The sequence below is a fragment of the Gobio gobio genome (genome assembly GCF_949357685.1).
Source record: "Gobio gobio genome assembly, chromosome: 4".
Lineage (NCBI taxonomy): Eukaryota > Metazoa > Chordata > Actinopteri > Cypriniformes > Gobionidae > Gobio > Gobio gobio.
Window position 1 is genome coordinate 25,469,953 of NC_137100.1, and position 18,607 is coordinate 25,488,559.

Here is an 18,607-nt window from a genome sequence, read left to right on the forward strand (position 1 = left end):
TGTTATAGAAATAAATGTACAAACTGTTCAGGTTAAGATAAAAAAGTAAAAAGCTGGACATGTTCTGGTTAATGTGATGCTTGAAATACCTGTGATCATTATGACAAAGCTGCCGACTTTATCCACTAAAAATGATCTTAGGATCATATTAACTGTACTTGTTTAAAAGTAATTGGAAAAAATTGAATAAAAGTCCTGCATCATTTGTTTGATGATGTTACTTGGCTTCTGCAAAATAAATTAAAGTTTGTGCTTTTAAAAGTTACTTTTTGTTGCCATCTTATAAGACTTTTTATGTAGATTTTATGTGAGCTACTTTGCAATTAGTGTTGGATATATATATATAAAAAAATACTGTATGTGAAACAACTGTAGGATCGCAAGAGATATCAACATACAATTGACACAAGTAAAATGAAATAACCTCAGGTAATTTATGGCTTTATTTAAACATTTAAAAAAAAGTAGCTGACAAATCACAGTTCAGGGAAAGTTTTTCACAGGACAATGAAAAAAGTAATTTGATATCGATGTGAAAAGTGAAACGTTAAGCTACATAAACTGCTCTGCTAACATAATGAAGTGTAAAAGAAACAACCTTTAACAAGTCTATAGCATTACACAATCACAAACATGTGTTATTTAAAAGGTATGAAAGTGATACAAAGGGTCCAGTTACAAAATATATCGCTTTGAGATTCACAAAAGACTAGTATAATTTCCTTGGCAATAAAAACAAGGGCAGTTGTGGCAGATTCTCTATAATTTGGGAGACTGCAGTCACAAAACGTGTCACAAACTCACATTTGAAAGGTACACTATATGTGATGGCAGCACATACTGCACATTGGGGAAAAAATCACTCTGAAAATGAGGAACAATATTTAGTTTAGCATCCTATCCAGAACTGAATGTAGTGAATTGTTGCATGTGAATTCATTTAGTAAAATTTTCTGGATTAAAAAAATATATATATAGAATATATAAAAATAGTGCTACAAATCTACCTATAATGAATGTGCAAAGCACAATATAGAATACAAATTTAAAAAGAAACAATAACTGTGTCTAACTTGAAAATACTATAGTAGTTAGACATTACCAACTAAAATGTTATACTTAGCATGCTTAATTCACCAGTAAATCCTAATTTCAAGAAACAAGTATTTCATAAAATCCCTAATACTATAGGGAAAAAAAGTTGTTGTAAAATAATTTGCATGATTTTGCAAGTGAAAATGTAATAGAAAACTTCACATTATATCATTGGTAGGTCCCTTAAGCAATGCATAGGAGGCTTGTATTAATACAAGAGCCGCAAATCTGCTAAACAATTTTGTCCCTAACATAGCGTTTTGATCTGCGTGCAGGTGTCAAGTCAGTTATGGCTTTTCTTTTTTTCTGATGACTCCGTTTCACATTTTGTTGTATATCTGCCTCCTCGGAATCTGATTCATCTTCCATAGTATTCTTTTTAGATTCATGCATTTGCAGTCTCATTGATCTTCGTCTGCTTGAAGATATAATTGAGCTACTCTGAAGAATATGCTTTTCACTGGCAAGACCTTTCTCATCCTCATCAGAGATATTTTCTTCAGCTTCATCAGATTTTTCGGCAGATGTGAATATGTCTTTTGGGGCCTCCATGGCCACTCTGCTCTCCTCATCTGCTCTGTTTTCTTCTTGATCAGATGTTTCCTCTACCTCCAACTCTAAAGTGAAGCCCTCGTTTGTACTGGACTCAAGTTTTTGCTCTTCTGTCTCCACGTGTTGCTCTATCACTTTCTCCATTTCACCTGTCTCTTCTACTTTCTTGCTATTTTGCTCCGTAACCTCTTCGTTATCCTCATCTGTCTGAGGTTTATTTACTCTTTTCTCTTTCTGCTCCTCTTGAGCTTCACCTGCATCTGTCTTGGTGTCTTCATGTATATCACACTCTCTATCTGATTTAGTCCCTTCTGAAATGTTCTGTTGTATTTCTCCACCCCCCTCAAAAACTGCTGCAGGTACTTCTGAGCTCAGCTCTACATTGTCTGTAAATGTAACTTCTACTGTCTCAGTTTGTCCTATAACTGCCTCCTTGACTTGCTCGCTATCTTCATCATCCTCTTGTTTGCGAAGACGTTTGGAGTTTCTTGGAGCAGCCGTTTCAACAGTCACTCTTTTTCTCAGGGTTCTCCTTTCCACTGCTGTTTCCTCCAAATCAGAAGAACTTCCTTCCACTGCTCCCTCATTTTCTTTTTCCTGGAGGGGTTTCTCTTCCTCCTGTACACTAGAGACCTCTTCCTCCTGTTTCTTAGGCAACTGCACATCTTTCTCAAGATTTTCCTCTTGAGTCTTGTCCTGTTCATTGATTTCTGGGCTGGCACTATTACTTTCATTGATTTCAAACAGGATTTCATTTCCTTCCTCCACGGTATCATCTTTTGTCCCTGTTTCCTCTGCCTTTCCTTCTATATTTACCTGAATAATGCCTTCTCCTTCTTTTGTCTTCAAATTTTCAAATTCTGTAATGTTCTTCTCAGCATTTAATGCCTTGTTCTCCTCCTCTATAGGGATATTTATATCATCAGCTGAATCCTGTATTGCTGAGTCAATTTCATTTCCACATATGTTGTCCTTAGTTTCTTTTTCTGGCTCCACCTCTTGTCTGTGGAGCCGTTTTGATTTTCTTCTTGGTGTAGACTGGACTGTTACTGTTCGGTGTCTGAGACTTCTTGTAATGAGGGGTGTTTCTTGATCAGAGCTTTCTAAAGCAACATTCCCCTCCACAGCTGTTATCTTGAATTCATTTGTCAGATTGGTTTCCCCCACATTTTTCTCCTTTGACACTGCTTCTTCTTGTTGAGTAGCATCCTCTTCTACTGAGCTTGTTCTTACTTCATCCTCTCTCGTCTCTTGAATATTCTCCTCTAGTTTCTGGTCTGTGTCTTCCTGGGGAGGCTCTGCTTTTTCGTCTTTTTGAACTCCCCCCTCTACAACTTTTTGTATTTTATCCATTTCTACCATAATTTCATTTTCAGTTGTTTCATCTGAGCTCTTGGTCTCATCTTGTTCATCTGTAGCTTTGTCAGGCAACGGTTCATCCACCTTATCAGTTGATATGTCTCTCACTTGCTCATATGAAGTAGTTTCCACCTTTCTACTCATGGAATCTCCATCTTTCCACGGACTTCCCATGTTGGTCTCTGCTGTAATAATCGGTACACAGACATTCACAGTCTCTGCTGTCGTTGATGAGGTTCCTTCATTTCTACTCATATCTGCTTCTTTCACTGGTTCCAACTCTGCTGTGTGGAGACGTGTAGATTTTCTGGTTTTCTGTGTAGATTTTCTGGTCTTCTGTGTAGATGTAGCAGATTGTGCACTGATCCTCAGACCTCTCCTTATGATCCTTTCGCTTTTATTTTCAGAGCTTTCCATCTGTGAGACCTTCTCCTCTACTTGAATGGTGGTCTCCTCTATAACATATGTTTGCTCCTTGCAAACCAATGGAACATTATCCATCTCCATGTGTTTTTCTGACTCGGCTATTTCTTTGTCGATTTTAACCAATGACTCTTTTTCATGTTGCTCTAAATTGGCTTCATCTCTTCCCATCTCAGGAGCTGCATCATTCTCTAAGCTTATTTCCTTGTTCTCCATCTTGTTGATTTCTTCAAATCCTTTTTCTATTACATCCTTTTCAGGTTCTCCTTCTACAAGTGGGACAAACTTCTCAATATCCTCTTCCACTGGCTCCAACTCAGCTAAACTTGCTTCCTCATTCCTCATGTTGACTTCTTGATCCACTTCTTCAACTGTCTCTTCTGAGACTGCTTCGGTTTTATTCTTGGTCACCACTGTGTGTCTTTCCTGATGTTCAACATCTACTTCAGATTCTTGATTTTGTACACGTCTAGATTTCCTTCTTGGTGGAGACTGAACTTTTATTTTTCTATGTCTGAGAATTCTCTCTGTGGTGGATGGTACTTCCTCTTCTAAGATTTCCTGGACAGCTTCTGGTGCCTCCTGAGCAAGACTACTCATCTCTACATCACTGTCTGTTTGTTTCTCTTTTGAAGCAATATCTTTATCATTTTCTGTCTCCTTAATTATATTTGTTTTGTCTGCCGTTGTTGTTGCGTCTGGATGCTCTATAGATGTTACAGCTTCTTCCACATCATCATCTATGACTGCCTTATATTCCTCTACAATCTCTGTCTCCTTTACATTTTGTTCTTCCAAAACATCTGTTAGTTTCTGCCCCTCAAATGTAATTTCTTGTTTATCAAGTTTGTTCTGCACTTCAACTGAGTTTACTTCCTCCATTTTGTCCTCTTCTTCCTCAGGGGTCTTTTCAGTATTTTCCTCTTTTTGTAGTCCTTCTTGTTGTTCCTCATGTTCTGATGTCTGGATACATAGTTGATATTCACTTTTATCTGGTTCATCCAATTCCAGTTGTTCCTCTGTCTTGGAATGTGCTTGGACTTCTGGAGTGTCACTCTCTCCTTCTGTACTTTGGGAAAGTTTGTTTAAATCTACAAGTATTACTGTGGCTTTTTGCAGCTGTATTATTGGAGTACCATCATCTTTCTCTACCTCTTCACTAGGTTCTGCTTCTAGTGTGACCTCCTCTAAAATCTTAGGTGTCTCCTTTTTATCTTCTGTTTCTACACCCATCAGCAGTACAGAGATCTCAGGTCCAACAGCTGAAGTTTTCTCAACATTTGTGTTTGGTATTTCATCAGGACTTTCCAAGTTGGTCTCTACTGTAATTATTGGTATACACACATTCACCGTCCCCTCTGTTGTTGCTGAGGATTCTTTGTATTCATTTCTACTCATATCTGCATCTTTTACTGGTTCCAACTTTGCTTTGTGGAGACGTGTAGATTTTCTGGTATTCTGTGTAGATGTGACTGATTTTGCACTGAGTCTGGAACTTCTCTTTGTGATCTTTGCATTGTCACATTGATTGGTTTCAGCGCTTTCCACCTGTAAGACCTCCTCTATTTGAATGGTGGTCCCCTCTACAACATATGTTTGCTCCTTGCTAACCGCTGGGTCCACCTCCATGGGTTTTTCTGTCTCAGCTGTTTCTTTCTCATTTTTTTGTTGCTCTAAATTGGCTTCTTCTCCCATCTCAGGTGCCTCATCGTCTGTGTCCTTTGTCACAGCTAAATTTGTTTCACTGTTTTCCATGTTGATTTCTTTAGCTTCTTTTTCTACAACATCCTCTTCAGATACGGCTTCCACAAATGGGATCACCTTCTCAGTAGCCTCTGTATCTATTTCTACACCTTCTTGATCCGCTTTGTCAGCACTCTTTTCTGTTACCATTTCAGTTTTTTCTTTCTCCTGAGAAAGACTGCTCACTCCTTCATCCTCATTTCGATTGTTTTCATTTTTAGTCCTTTCCACCAGGTTGCTCTGAGCTGGCATTGTGGCCAAATCTTCTGTTGGCTTTTGCTCCTCGAATGTCATGTCTTGTTTATCGAGTTTGTTCTGCTCTTCAACTGTGTTTTCTTCCTCTATTTTTTCTTCCTCAGGGATCACTTCAGTGTCTTCCTGTGTTTGTATTTCCTCTTTTTGTTCCCCCTCTTCTGATGCCAGCTTGCACAGTTCTTGTTCACTTTTATCTCGTACACCCAGTTCCAGATGTTCCTCCATTAGGGGATGTTTTAAGACCTCTGGAGTCCCAGCCTCTTCTGTATTTTGGGTACGTTTGTTTAAACCTACAAGTACAACTGTGGCCTTTTGTAATTTTACTACTGGAGTACCATCATCTATCTCTGTCTCCTCATCAGGTTCTGCTTCTTTTTCTTGATCATCTATTTCTACACCTATAAGTAGCTCGGATTTCTCAGTAACAACAACTGCAGTTTCCACAGGCTTTGCGTTTGCCATATCATCAAGAATTTCAAAACCGGTCTCTTTTGTAATAATTGGTAAACAGACATTCACAGTCTCTTCTGTTGATGCTGAAGTTTTTTCATTTTCATTTATAATCATGTCTGGTTCTTCCACTGGCTCCAATTCAGCTACATTTGCTTCCTTGTTCTCCATCTTGTTGACCTCTTGATCCATTTCTTCAACTCTCTCTTCTGTCATTGAGATTGATTCAGTGGTATTCTTGGTCACCACTGTGTGTCTTTTCTGATGTTCAACATTTGCTTCAGCTTCTTGTTTTTGTACATGTCTAGATTTCCTTCTCAGTGGAGACCGAACTCTTATTGTTCTATTTCTGAGACTTCTCTCTGTGCTGACTGCTGCCTCCTCTTCCTGGACATCTTTCTCCTGAGCAAGACTGCTCATCTCTATGCCACTGCCTATTTGTCCAGCTAAATTTGCTTCCTTGTTCTCCAGATTTTTGATTTCTTTAACCTTTTCTGTTACATCCTCATCAGCATCTGCTTCTAAAAGTGGGATGTCCCCCTCAGTAGCCTCTGTAATCTGAGGTGTTTTCTCTTTGTAATCTATTTCTGTAGCTTTCAGAAGATCAGAACTTCCAGATTCAATGACTAATGTTTCATCAACATTTGTGTTTGCCTTTTCCCTCTTCTCAGGACCTACATCCTCTGCAATAACTTCATCCCTCTTTGGGTTTTCATCAGTCCTAAATTTGGCCTCACCTTGTGGCTCAATACTTTCTACCTGCTGAATCACTGCTTTGCTACGTGTAGATCTCCTAACAGGGGTGATCTTGATTGGTTTCAAAGCGCTGTCAACTGTCACCCCAGGGTCAACAGGTTGATCTCTAAGACTTGTTGATTTACTAGGGGTGTCAGTAGATCCTTTCTTTTGCACATCCTCTTTAGCTTGTTCAGTGTTTGTTTTCTCCTCTTCTTTCTCAACTTGGCTTAGAATAACAACCTCTGCGGTTTCTGGTTCTGGCTCACCCTCTTGTTCTTTGTATCCAGTTGATTGTTCTGGAGTTTTTTTGGCATCAGTTGCTACATTATATCCTTCTGTTGTGTCCAATGTACCATCTTGTTCCTTCATTCTCATAATCTCTTCAGTTGCTTGTTGCTCCGATGAAATTGTGTGTTTTATTTCATCTTGTTCTGCAATATCTATCTCTCTGTTATTATCACTTGTCTCTTTATGAGAAAGTTTATGCAAATCTACAAGTACAACTTTGGCTTCACTCAATGTCAACGTCTTAGAGATATTCTCCACTGTCTCCTTATCCTCTTCAGGTGTTGTTTTCAATTTTTGAACTTCAGCAGACTCTACAGATGACTGTTGTGGTGCTTCTTCTTGGTCTATTTCTGAAATTTCAGGAACTACATCTACAGTTTCCCCAACCTGTGTGATTTCAGCCTCCATTGTAGAATCAGTTTCCACTGTAAGCTCTTCTTTTTCTTTGTATTCCTCAACCTCTGACTCTGCTTCTGCTTCGTTAGCAAGAGTCCCTGATTGATCTGTCACCTCTTCTAAAGCTGTAATATTGTTATATGTTTCATCAGTACCACACACAACCTTTTCCTCTTCAGGTTCATCCAGCATTTTTTTTATTTCCTCCTTCTCTGCCTCCCATGCAGGTTTATCTTCCTCAACCTCTTTGTTCTTTTCTAAATTCTCATTTTGTTCCTGTTCATTTCCTGTACTCATCTTGACAATTTCTATATCCACCACAGACTGAAGTTGGCTTTGGTCAATAGACCCTATAGTGGCTCCTTGTATTACTACAGTGTGCTCCAAACTGACCATTTCACATTCCTCTTCACTGCCTCTTTGGCTCTTTATTTCCCCAGCTGTGGTGAGGTGGGTGACTGAAGTCCCCTCTAATGTAGCTGTGACTTTGTCTTTTTCAATTTCCTGTTCATCCTCTTTCTGTGAACTTCTATGCTCTGAAATGTTTGTCACAGTTGCAATTACTGTGTCTTTTGTACTCTGCCAAATTAGAGAAGACAGATGTTAATTACTGTACTGACAGTGTGAAAAATTGTAAAGAAATACATGAAGGAAAACAAAGTACAGTAATACTGTTCAAACTATTTAGTAATGAAACAAACATTGGTTGAATTCATACCCTGAGTACAGTTTCTGATTCTTTTACAGAAAAAGTGTCATCAAGATGTTCCTCGGTTGCCAGCTCAATTGGACTTTCAACTCCTGCCTCAATTTCTTCCACCCTTTGAGAGAAAGTTAATTGTGTACACAATGTAGTAATTAACACTGTCATATGGTATTCTGCTGAAAGGCAATATGTTACCTGATTATGTTCGTTGAAAGCCTCTCCTCTGAATTCTCTCTGATACCTCTGCGTATCAGGTTGCTACCTCTGCCACGCCTTGTGACAGGTATGTCATCTACTTCTGTAACAGTTAAGAACATCAGTTAGATTTGGCTGGAGAGTCTTTAATAAACAAATTATTGGTCAACCAAAAGATTATACTTGCCTTTGGTGATGTCTGTAATAGTCTCCTCCTAAAGTTAATATCAACATTAGACATAAGATTTACTTCATAATATAATTCATAATTTACTGATTCAATATGTATTTAACGATTCAGTCTTTTTTTTTTATATGCATTGGATGAAAAATCTTTCATATGCATCCATCTTGACATTTATATAATAAAAATGTTCAAAATTAAATCAGTTGCCAACTCATTTTGTGAGTTGGTGAAATTTTACGATGTATCCCGATCTTCCAGCAGAAGGAACTGCATGAAATATCCTGACTGATATCGATTCCACAATCTGACTTGTGATGCAGCCTAGAATCATAATCACACCATGTGTGTTCATTTGGTCAGACGAGAACTAGTCCCCTGACTGAGCCTGGTTTCTCCCAAGGTTTTATTTTTTTCTCCATTCTGTCACCTGATGGAGTTTGGGTTCTTGTCACTGTCGCCTTTGGCTTGCTTAGTTGGCGACACTTAATATTAATCTATATTATTGACTTTACTTCACTAACTGCATGTACATGGCCCCTAATAATCCGATTGTAATTGGACTAGTAGCACATTCGGAATAAAAAGTCACATGTAACCACGTCAATCAAAATTAATTGGCCAGATCTAATTAGATTAGATTCCGATCAGAAGCTTGTGAAATATAAACGCGCACATCCACTCACTTTATTTAGCGTTCATGTAAACACTACGTTCAGATTCATCAATCGGAATGAATATAATGCTTTATAGCTGAATTGAACATTTGGGGAAATATTTAAATAATCCTATAATTGTGAAAAAAACTGAATCAAATCATTGCTAATCGAATTGTTCTGAATTTGCCAAAACCGATATACAATCACATCGGAAACTAGTTAATCAAATCTATTTTCTGTCAACACAAAGGTAACAGAATCAGAAATTCATGTACCACAATCTCCTCTGTGTATTCAGTGATTTCCTGAACCTTTGTGATCTCAATTTCCATTGGAGCAGTGACATCATCTTCCTCAAATTTCAGTTTGCTCACAACCTGGTCCTTCTCTGCTAATAAAGAACAACATCATTAGGGCTGTAATCCAATTTTTTTTTAAATCTGATTAATTACATGATATGCTAAGCAATTAATTAATGCATTTATCATCACAAGTGATCGCAAATATCAATATTCGCTGAAAAAAGCTACAAGATTAACATTATTCAAAGATATCGTCACCGACAAAAGCACTGAATAGGCAAAACATGGCTTTAGAAGTCAATGTATTGTTTGTTTGTTTTTTATTTACATATCACTGAAGCTAAAAATACAGACATTTCCCTTACCATTTAGCTTCAAATTCTGTAGCCTTTTTGCTATTAGAGTTCTCTGGAAAGGGCTTCCTATTTTCTCCACTTCCCACAGAATCTCTTTGTCTGCTGGATATATACTGAAGTACTTTTCACAAACTGTAAAGAAAGAGTTTAGAGATACCAAATGTAGAAACCAGGAATAATAACTGTTATGTGAGAAAAGGTGACATTTGACCATAATGTATGTCTGTTTCTATACCTTTATACATAGCTTCTGAAAGAGGGAATTTTAACCCTATATACTCCTTTCTGAAGCTACCAACAAAGTCTTCCAGTATCTTTATGCCATGACCCTTGCCCCGGTAACACTTCCTGACAAATACTGTGTCCATGACAGGAAGTTGATAGCACTGGGTCAAGAAGTTTCTGCACAAGCTACCTGTAAGTGAAGAGTTATATGAAGTTTTCTAAAACGTAAAAACAACAAGTAAGGTCTGGAAGTGTATATGAGGTTTTAAAAGGAACTGTCATTACCTTTGGGTTTGTATGAGTAAAAGCCAATGGCCTCTCCATCCTTCCATAGTATTTTTGCACTTTCATGATCACAATGGCAGAGAAAGGAAACATCTTCACTGCTCTTCTCATTTCTCAACACAATTCTGTTGAGAACATATAGGACTATCCTCTCCCCAAGAGTACTGACCTACGATAAGCATGGCACTAGTCATGTAGTAGTTATAAAAAATGTATTCAACTGATCCATATTTTCAAAATAAGCATTACTAGCCTTGCATAAAAAAGAGAAAACACTGACCTTGATCAGGCCTGTTCTTGAGGGCTCTGCTGTTTTAAGAACATCTTCAACTCCCCACCACTGACCCAACAAATAAAGCCCGACAACTGCAGATATAATGTAATAAGTCTGGTAATATATACAATGTTAACCTTACAATATGTTACAAATTATTCAGATTTTCATAACTTCTGACCATATTACCTGTGGTAAAGTCATCAGGTGACAACAATGCAAGTAGCTTCTTTGTAGTATCTGCTCCATATAGAGGGACAAAACTCACATTGCCGAGTCCAATCTCTATCTGTCACCAAGAGAACATACTTGAAAATGTGAAAAACAATTTGAAACCACATTGTTCATATAAGAATATATATATATATATATATATATATATATATATATATATATATATGTTGCTTACAGAGTATTGCCATCAATAAAAAAAGAAAATGCAAAAATATAAAAACAATAATATTAAACGTTCCTGAGAATTATGCATTTTGAAAGGATGCAGACATTATAGATAGCACGTCCCATTTTACCTGTTTGGAATCGGGAAGGCTGAGGTACTCCACTGTGTTAGGATTTCTGCAGGGGAGCTGAGACATGTATTCCTCGGCTGCCAGCTCTAAGGACTCATGATCCACATTTGTCAGAATATCTACAGGATATGCCATCCTATGGGAGAAATTATAGTATATTTGTTTAAAAAAAAAATACCCCTCACATAATATCTAAAAATGTATGTCTTAACTTGGCTATGGAAGTTGTAAACGATAATGTATGACTGCTTATTGTCCCTTTTTCACAGCTTTTTGGACTCTTGAGTGTGGTTTGGGACCAACATAAATACAGCAAAAACAGTCATTGTAACTTATATGTTCTGTTTCATTATCATGGGCTTTTAGTTTGTTTTCGTTGTTCTAGTTTCCCACCATTATATGTTGTCATGGTTATTAATTTAATGAGCACAGCTGTTTGTGATTTGTTTATTACCATTTGAATCACTTTATGTCCGTTTGTGTGTGTATATATATATATATATATATATATATATTAGGGGTGTAATGGTACACGTATTGGTACCGATCCGTTTCAGTACAGGACTTTGGTACGGTGCACGTACGAATCGTACGAATTGCCGAATGCAATCATTAACAGTTAACAGTCGGCTTGTTTTAAGCGCGGAACATACTTCAATCCGAGTTCCCAGACAAACATATTAAGTACTCAGTCCATTTTATCACGAAATTCAAATGATAAATGCCCTTGAAATGCTCTTTAATGTGGCGTGACTGATCACTGTATAGGCGCGTCAGTTCAAGCGGCGGCGTGCGAGTGAACAAGATATCATCTCTTCCTAAAGAATAAACATGAATTAAAATCTTAAGGTATATTGAGGATATATTACAACTTACTGAAACATATCATATGTCGTGTACTCGCTCAATCAGTGTTTCAACCGTGGAGAGACGCATCACATTGTCATGTAGCATCACATTTACCTCTAGCCTGGGAAAACCCAGACAACTTCCGGCAAATTTAGATTTGCTCTGCAAGTAGTCTGGCAAAGAGTCCATTCAAACCCATTTCTAAACCCTAGAAATCGCGGCACCAATTAGAAACGTTGGGGCGGGCTTTACACGATGACGACAGCGCAGCAACGTTGAAGCAGATTTGCCGCTGCTGTGGAGCATCACTCGTTCGAATCAGCTATCGCGTCTGTTTTAAGCGATTTAAACTTCTCCTTTTCGTTAAAGGTCCCATTCCGCATGATCCCATTGTTCAAACTTTAGTTAGTGTGTAATGTTGCTGTTAGAGCATAAATAATACCTGTAAAATTATAAAGCTCAAAGTTCAATGCCAAGCGAGATATTTTATTTAACAGAAGTTCCCTTTCAAAGCCTACAGCGAACGGCTGGCTTGGACTACATCCTGGTACTTCCTTCTTTAATTACGTCAGTAGAGCAGTAGAACAGACTAACCTCCGCCCACAAAGAAACGCGAAAAAGGGGGCGCGGTCTTGTTGCTGTCCCACGTGGAGAAGCGGACGGTCGCGTGGAGAAAAGGAACTGTTGCGTTGAGTGTGTTTATCGCCATGTCGTCGAGACGCTGTTATTTTCATCCAGGAGTCAAATCACCTTTGTTTGGCTTTCCCAGGGACGCTGTAGAGATTATTGAACGCATTCATCTCTACGTTAAGAGGCGTGATCTTTCCAACATGCGCTAAGCTGCTGTCGAATCACAACACAGGAACTGCTGGCACGTGCGCTAAGCTGCGGTCGAATTACAACACGGTAAGCGCTTGCACAATCAGAACTCGTTACGTATTTCTGAAGGAGGGACTTTATAGAACAGGGAAATCACCAGCCGTTTTTAGGACAGTGGAAACAGCGGTACACAGATAAGTACATTGTGTGAAAAATACTGTGTTTTTTTACACGCGAAACATGAACACATGTTATATTGCACACTGTAAACACAATCAAAGCTTCAAAAAAACACGAAGAACGGGACCTTTAAAACCCGAGCAAAGAACAACACTCGAAGCCTTTATATCTAAAAAAGATGTTATCGCTGTCTTACCGACTGGATTCGGCAAAAGTCTGATACCAGCTTGGCCCTTTGGTGGCTAAACGAATGGGTCTTAGCGAGAGTCCTCTGGTAGTGTTAATGTTTTACAAAATATAGTTTTAAGTCCTTTTCAGGAGTGAATGAAGTTGTTTAAAGCTCAAATCTGTGGTTTATTTATAAAGAGAGCGCCTTTTTAAAAAATTTGATCTGCCGTTTTCGGAGTTGTGACTTCCAGTGGTTCAGCGGCGCTCAATCGATCATAGAGCCCGCCGAGAGGCGCCTTTCCTCGGCCAGTCCTTCTGCCGTCTGCCGCTGGCTCTGATGTCTCTGTAGTGGTTAAACCGTCTCGTCTTGTGTAGATCTAACGGCTGATCTTTGCTCTCATTAATCTATAATTAGTTCCTAGACAGATCGTTTTGTCTGAGGACAAAGTGAAGTTTCATAACTTTACATTTTTAAGATATTAAACTTTACCGTTGTAGTCTCCTAGCGCTGACTTTGACTGAATTGCTTTATTTATTGTATAGCTTCTTATACCTTTTACTTATACTTTTATAATTGCTATTGATGATCACACATAAACTGACATTTAACAAAAAGAGACTGGGTTGTGTTTTGTGTCATATTTAATTTATTACAGTGATAATCATAGCCTATATTATGTGTGTGTGTTTTTTTAAATGTAAACGAAAAGAGGCTGGGTTTTTTATATTTCGTTTTGTTAAAAACATGCATTGAAGATAATATGCATTGCGTGCACTACATATACAAATATATACTGAGTGATACTGTCAAGAACGCTGCTTGTCCATTAGCAGAGTAGGCGGACTAGTGTCCAACCCGTCCTCGGGAGTTCGTTCTCCGGAGTCAAACTTGGTAAGTCACGGACGCAAGTCAGAAGTTCGCGTACGAAATATGTCATAAAACACCACTGCCTCATTTCATAAAAAAATAAAAAATTAAACATAATAATAATAATAGCCACACGAATGTGGTTCAGGCAACGCGTAGCTAGGCCTACATTGATTATCTTAATATATTTATAATAAAACGAAGTATAAAACACCCTGCCTCTTTTCGTTTACATTTTAAAAATAATATATTAAACATTAATATGTGGTTTAGGTAAGGTGACCAGATTTCTGAAATGGAAACCGGGGACATTTCCTATTTGAGAACACAAGTATAGACAAGAACGCATATTGAGAAACGGCCAGAGTCTCAGATGTTTCTCCGTCGCTCTGCATACGTCATATCCCTCATCGCTCTGATTGGTTTTAGGTCTATCCAATTGCGCCGAGAGGCATTTGAGCGACGCCCGTTGGTGACGCCCCTTTGGAAATTATTTGTCTATGAAGCTTTGCCAGACCATAACTCAGTTACTACTGAGAATGGTCTGGTTTTAACCAGGCTAATTTACCTCAGGAGTCATTCAGTGTCCACAGCTGTTAGTTCACAAGAGAAATCAACTTTTTAACTAAATATATACAATAAATTAGCCTATATATTCATTATATTCTACTGAACCTGTTAGTGATGTCTGGATTATTTAATGTAGGCCTATGTTTAAATAAATCTGTCATGAAAATGACAGCCACCATGTATAAATGATTATATTTCAGCAACGAACTGGAGTAAACATTACATTTACATTTATGCATTTGGCAGACGCTTTTATCCAAAGCGACTTACAGTGCCCTTTGTACAGGGACAATCCCCCTGGAGCAACATGGAGTAAAGTGCCTTGCTCAACAAGGACACACTGGTGACCGCTGGGATCGAACCAGCAACCTTCTGCGTATCAGTTCCATGGTTAGATTAGATTAGATTAGATTTAGAAGTTAATGCAAAAACTGCCTTATGTGAAGTTTACATGTTTGCCTATGTTTACATGTTGTTATTTGAGTGTTGATTATTAAATCTAAAAATAATTAGCAACTGAATTTAGGCTAATAGTTTGGCCTCTGTTGTTAACCTTTAAAGGGTTATTTCAGCGATTAGCATAAAGCTTTGTATCAGTAGAAACCCGTGGTATATTCGAATGATCGGAGGCTTTTTTGGCCAGATGCTAGAGACTACAGCCAGTAGTAGGAGTTAGTTCTGCATGTTTTCAACCCGCCCATCGGGGTGGGATCTCACTCACAGAATGTAAATGGAGCAATGCATTTTTTCCAATGAATGGAAAAAATTACTTCCGGAACCAGTGCCGATGAAAAAAGAGAACTGTTGCACATTATTCCAGTCTACAGTGTCACATGGTCTTTCAGAAATCTCTCTAATATGCTGATTTGGTAATTCAAGAAACATTTCTTATTATTATCAATGATGAAAACGTAATATTTTTGTAGAAACTAATACATTTCTTTCAGGATTCTTTTTCCCCCCCATAAAGTTCAAAAGAACAAAAGTTTGTAACAATTGACAATTTTTCAAAACTCTCAAAAGAACTGAATTTGGTATTGGAACAAATCTAAGCAATGTTTCTTTGTAGATAATGTAGTTGTGCAATTCCTGATGAGCATATAGCTAAACATCACTTTGTTTGAATGGCAGAATAAATGTCTCTACCTCTTTAACGGTGGCTTTTTTGGAATGTGATAAATGCTGCTTGCGACACAAGGCTAAAAATTGCCCTTGAGTGATAGAACTGACAACTGCTTTTGATGATTATTGCAGTGGAGATAGAAAAATGTATCATGAATAGCTTAATGAGGAGGTGTGGCACATTAGAATGCCTCATCTCAACCATATAGACATTAGTAGATCTTTTGCATTTCATAAGAAGTAGCTCTGGAGTCATGGAGCCGAAGAACATATAAGTGGGATGTAAAATAATAATAAACATAAAAACAAAGAGTCATCTGTGCTGTGGGCCCCTTTTCTGGTTTTGCACATTCCTTTAATGTGTAAAGTTGCCCTTGCATCCTGCAGCCAAGGCTTTCCTCTTAAAGATCAAGTGTGTAATTTCATACTTGTAGAGACCGCAGAGAGAGACAGATGATACATATACTACCTTTGAAAGTGCACATCGCAAAGCTAAATGACATACACAGTAAACACAGTAAACACTTGCAGTATAGGGAAAAACATTGAGCACAAAACAGACACCCTAGAGACTAAGAGAATGAGTCAATATGTAAGCGATTATGCATTTATGAGCACAGGCTGAATGCTAGCTTGTGCCTGAACCAGTCGATACAACAATGTGTTGTTGTTAGTAAGCCATATAACAAAGTGGGTTTGTTCATGTTTGTGCCTATATATTTGATAGGAAAAACAGTTAAGGGCTGCCTTATGAATTAGTCAATGGCCCTTCTGTCAGGAAACATTACCAGTGAGGCAGAAAAGCAAGCTTTGTGTGTGTCTGTGGGTTTGGGTTTGCTGAGAACCAGATGAACACCTTCCTCATGTACACACCTGCAGGGCAAATGAATATGACTATCAGCTCTTTGCAGAAACATGCTCACCGTAAACTACCACTGCACAACCAGTGTGCAATCTGGTTGTCTCTGCAAATTATCTAGGTTGTCACGATGTGTTCCAGTCACAAAATTGATGACAACTTTAGATTAACTCCCTCTTTTACAAGCCAGTCATGTATGGATTCATACGATCAAGTCAAAGCTATCAATGATATTAGGTTAAAAGGTTGTTATCCAATCTAAATGCACTGTGTTCCTGCAATCTCCATATAAAAGAACAGCAGACTTTTATGAAGTGTATTGTGCAGACCAATTTAACACATCATTGCTCATTTAAAATACACATAGGAGGCACTCTGCACATGGCAAATACATGTGACATTTTAGGTCAACATAAAAACAAGTCATACAAAAATTCTACATGTCTACTCAACTGGTCTCAACATTTATCTGCTGCATGCATTCAAATACATTTTTACATTTTAATAAAATATATTTCTTTAAATAAGTAAATGTGAGACTTATCTGCAATGTGTATAAAACTTTCTTAAATTAATAAATGAAAGATTACAATTTAATAAATGTATTCATTTATGTACAGTAAAGACTTTTGAGATAGCACTTGGGAGCAGTCACCTGAAACATACCACCAATAGTATAGGCTTCATTTTACAAATATAGATAAAGTTAAGATACATAAATTCCAGACGAATTTCACGCAAAGCGAACGCTTTATCTAAAATATAATGCAAGAAAGGGTCCTTTGGGTCGCCAGTGAAAAGCATGGGGCCTCTAACAAAAGCCCTGAAAGTGTTTGTAAATCAGAAAGCTAAAGCAGAGTGGGTGTGTGTGTCCCGCGACGCTGCAGGAGGAATCCCTGTATTTAAAGTCCCACGAACCAAAACAAACCTTTAATTAATCCAACATTTTTTCACATGTTCCTTCATCGCAGCTAGAGACATTTATGGAGAAACACAAGAATCTATACGAGAATATTCCCTCGGAACCTTTTGTCTGCGTTTGAACGACAGTCGAAATGTGTTTCGAGAGGTTTTGAGTACAGATGACCAACTGCGCACATGTGTCTTTTGAATCGTAATCTTTCGAGTTTAAATATATATTCGACGACTGTGGGCCTTTCGAGAGAATTTAAACTCGCTCTTTAGATTGACCGAGCAGTAGGCTATTCGTCAGGTAAAACGCTGGCAAAATATGCAGCCCCCAAAAGCTTGCAATTGCATAACATACAGCGCACATGTGTCATTAATAATGAACTAACTTAATTAAAATTCATGGACTTGCTCTTACATGTTCTGCAAATTGTGCAAGAGTGTTAAAACAGTTTTATGCAAACAATTCTCGACATAGAACGACCAGCCATGGGCAAAAGTGAATAATGTCAATAAATATGCATGATTCATTCAACAGTGGACCTGGTAAACTCAAGCAGGAGCGAGAAGCTTAGTAAACAAACACTATAATCCAGTGCGCTGATGATGTGTACTTGGCACGTCACGCCATTACATTGTTCTGATTTGAAGAACAAAAATAACGACAAAGCATATAGAGCATTTGTTATAGAAAGCAAGCGGAACTTACCTGTTTTTTAAATCCCCGTCGATTATAATATGTTTGAATTCCCGTAAATCTCCGTGAATTAATATTACGTGGCTGTTACATAGTAGTTGTGTGTGTAAGCGCGAGCTCAAGCCCCCCTCCCTCACTCCCTTTCCCTCCACTTTGAGAAGCGCACGAGCAGCCAACGGGAGATGACTGAGCGCACAATCGCGTTATGCAATCACATTCACACTGCTTAAAACCTTCAACATTCTGGGCCTAAATCTGGAACGCGTTTTATATTGAAAAAAAAAACATATTTGAAATAGCACGTTTTATTGGTAGAATTTAGAAAAGAAAAAAAAAACAATTAAATGTGAAGGAGCTAGGCCTATCATCAGAAAAAAAATCCGTATCACTTTCTATGAAGCCTGTATTTATTATACATTATGAGTGTATTCTTAATCCATTATAATACGTGCATAATGCCTTATGAACAACCATATAATGTGTTGTTGTATCATCTGATAAATAATCATATCAAGTTACACATTATAATAGCTACTTAGCTATTTGTGGTT

The 18,607-nt window shown here is 37.9% G+C and overlaps 1 protein-coding gene across 4 annotated transcripts; it reads right to left on the minus strand.

Annotated features, from left to right (window-relative positions):
* Positions 1 to 427: 427 nt before the first annotated feature.
* LOC307124731 (uncharacterized protein) lies at positions 428 to 18,269 on the minus strand. 4 transcript variants are annotated; one of them, XM_079814158.1, is made up of 12 exons: positions 18,069 to 18,269; positions 11,016 to 11,151; positions 10,675 to 10,774; positions 10,492 to 10,577; positions 10,212 to 10,380; positions 9,937 to 10,116; positions 9,711 to 9,833; positions 9,319 to 9,431; positions 8,388 to 8,415; positions 8,201 to 8,303; positions 8,018 to 8,120; positions 428 to 7,878 (listed from the first exon to the last, which is right to left on the minus strand). In XM_079814158.1, the coding sequence occupies exons 2-12, from the start codon at positions 11,148 to 11,150 to the stop codon at positions 1,327 to 1,329; spliced, it is 7,692 nt and encodes a 2,563-aa protein (XP_079670284.1). In that variant the 5' UTR covers position 11,151; positions 18,069 to 18,269; the 3' UTR covers positions 428 to 1,326. The 4 variants fall into 4 exon arrangements, with proteins under 4 accessions (XP_079670284.1, XP_079670283.1, XP_079670282.1 ...); XM_079814157.1 differs by having other exon boundaries at positions 9,319 to 9,434; XM_079814156.1 differs by lacking the exon at positions 18,069 to 18,269 and adding an exon at positions 16,380 to 16,458.
* Between the last annotated feature and the right edge of the window lie 338 nt (positions 18,270 to 18,607).

Excerpts from the sequence above, each read along its gene's own strand:
- LOC307124731 (XM_079814155.1), bottom strand. The coding sequence starts at position 16,456 with ATGAGGAAGGTGTTCATCTGGTTCTCAGCAAACCCAAACCCACAGACA. Across the intron at positions 10,117-10,211 it reads TTACTCATACAAACCCAAAG|GTAGCTTGTGCAGAAACTTC; the intron begins GTAATGACAGTT and ends CTTCACTTACAG. Across the intron at positions 9,834-9,936 it reads TTCAGAAGCTATGTATAAAG|TTTGTGAAAAGTACTTCAGT; the intron begins GTATAGAAACAG and ends CTTTCTTTACAG.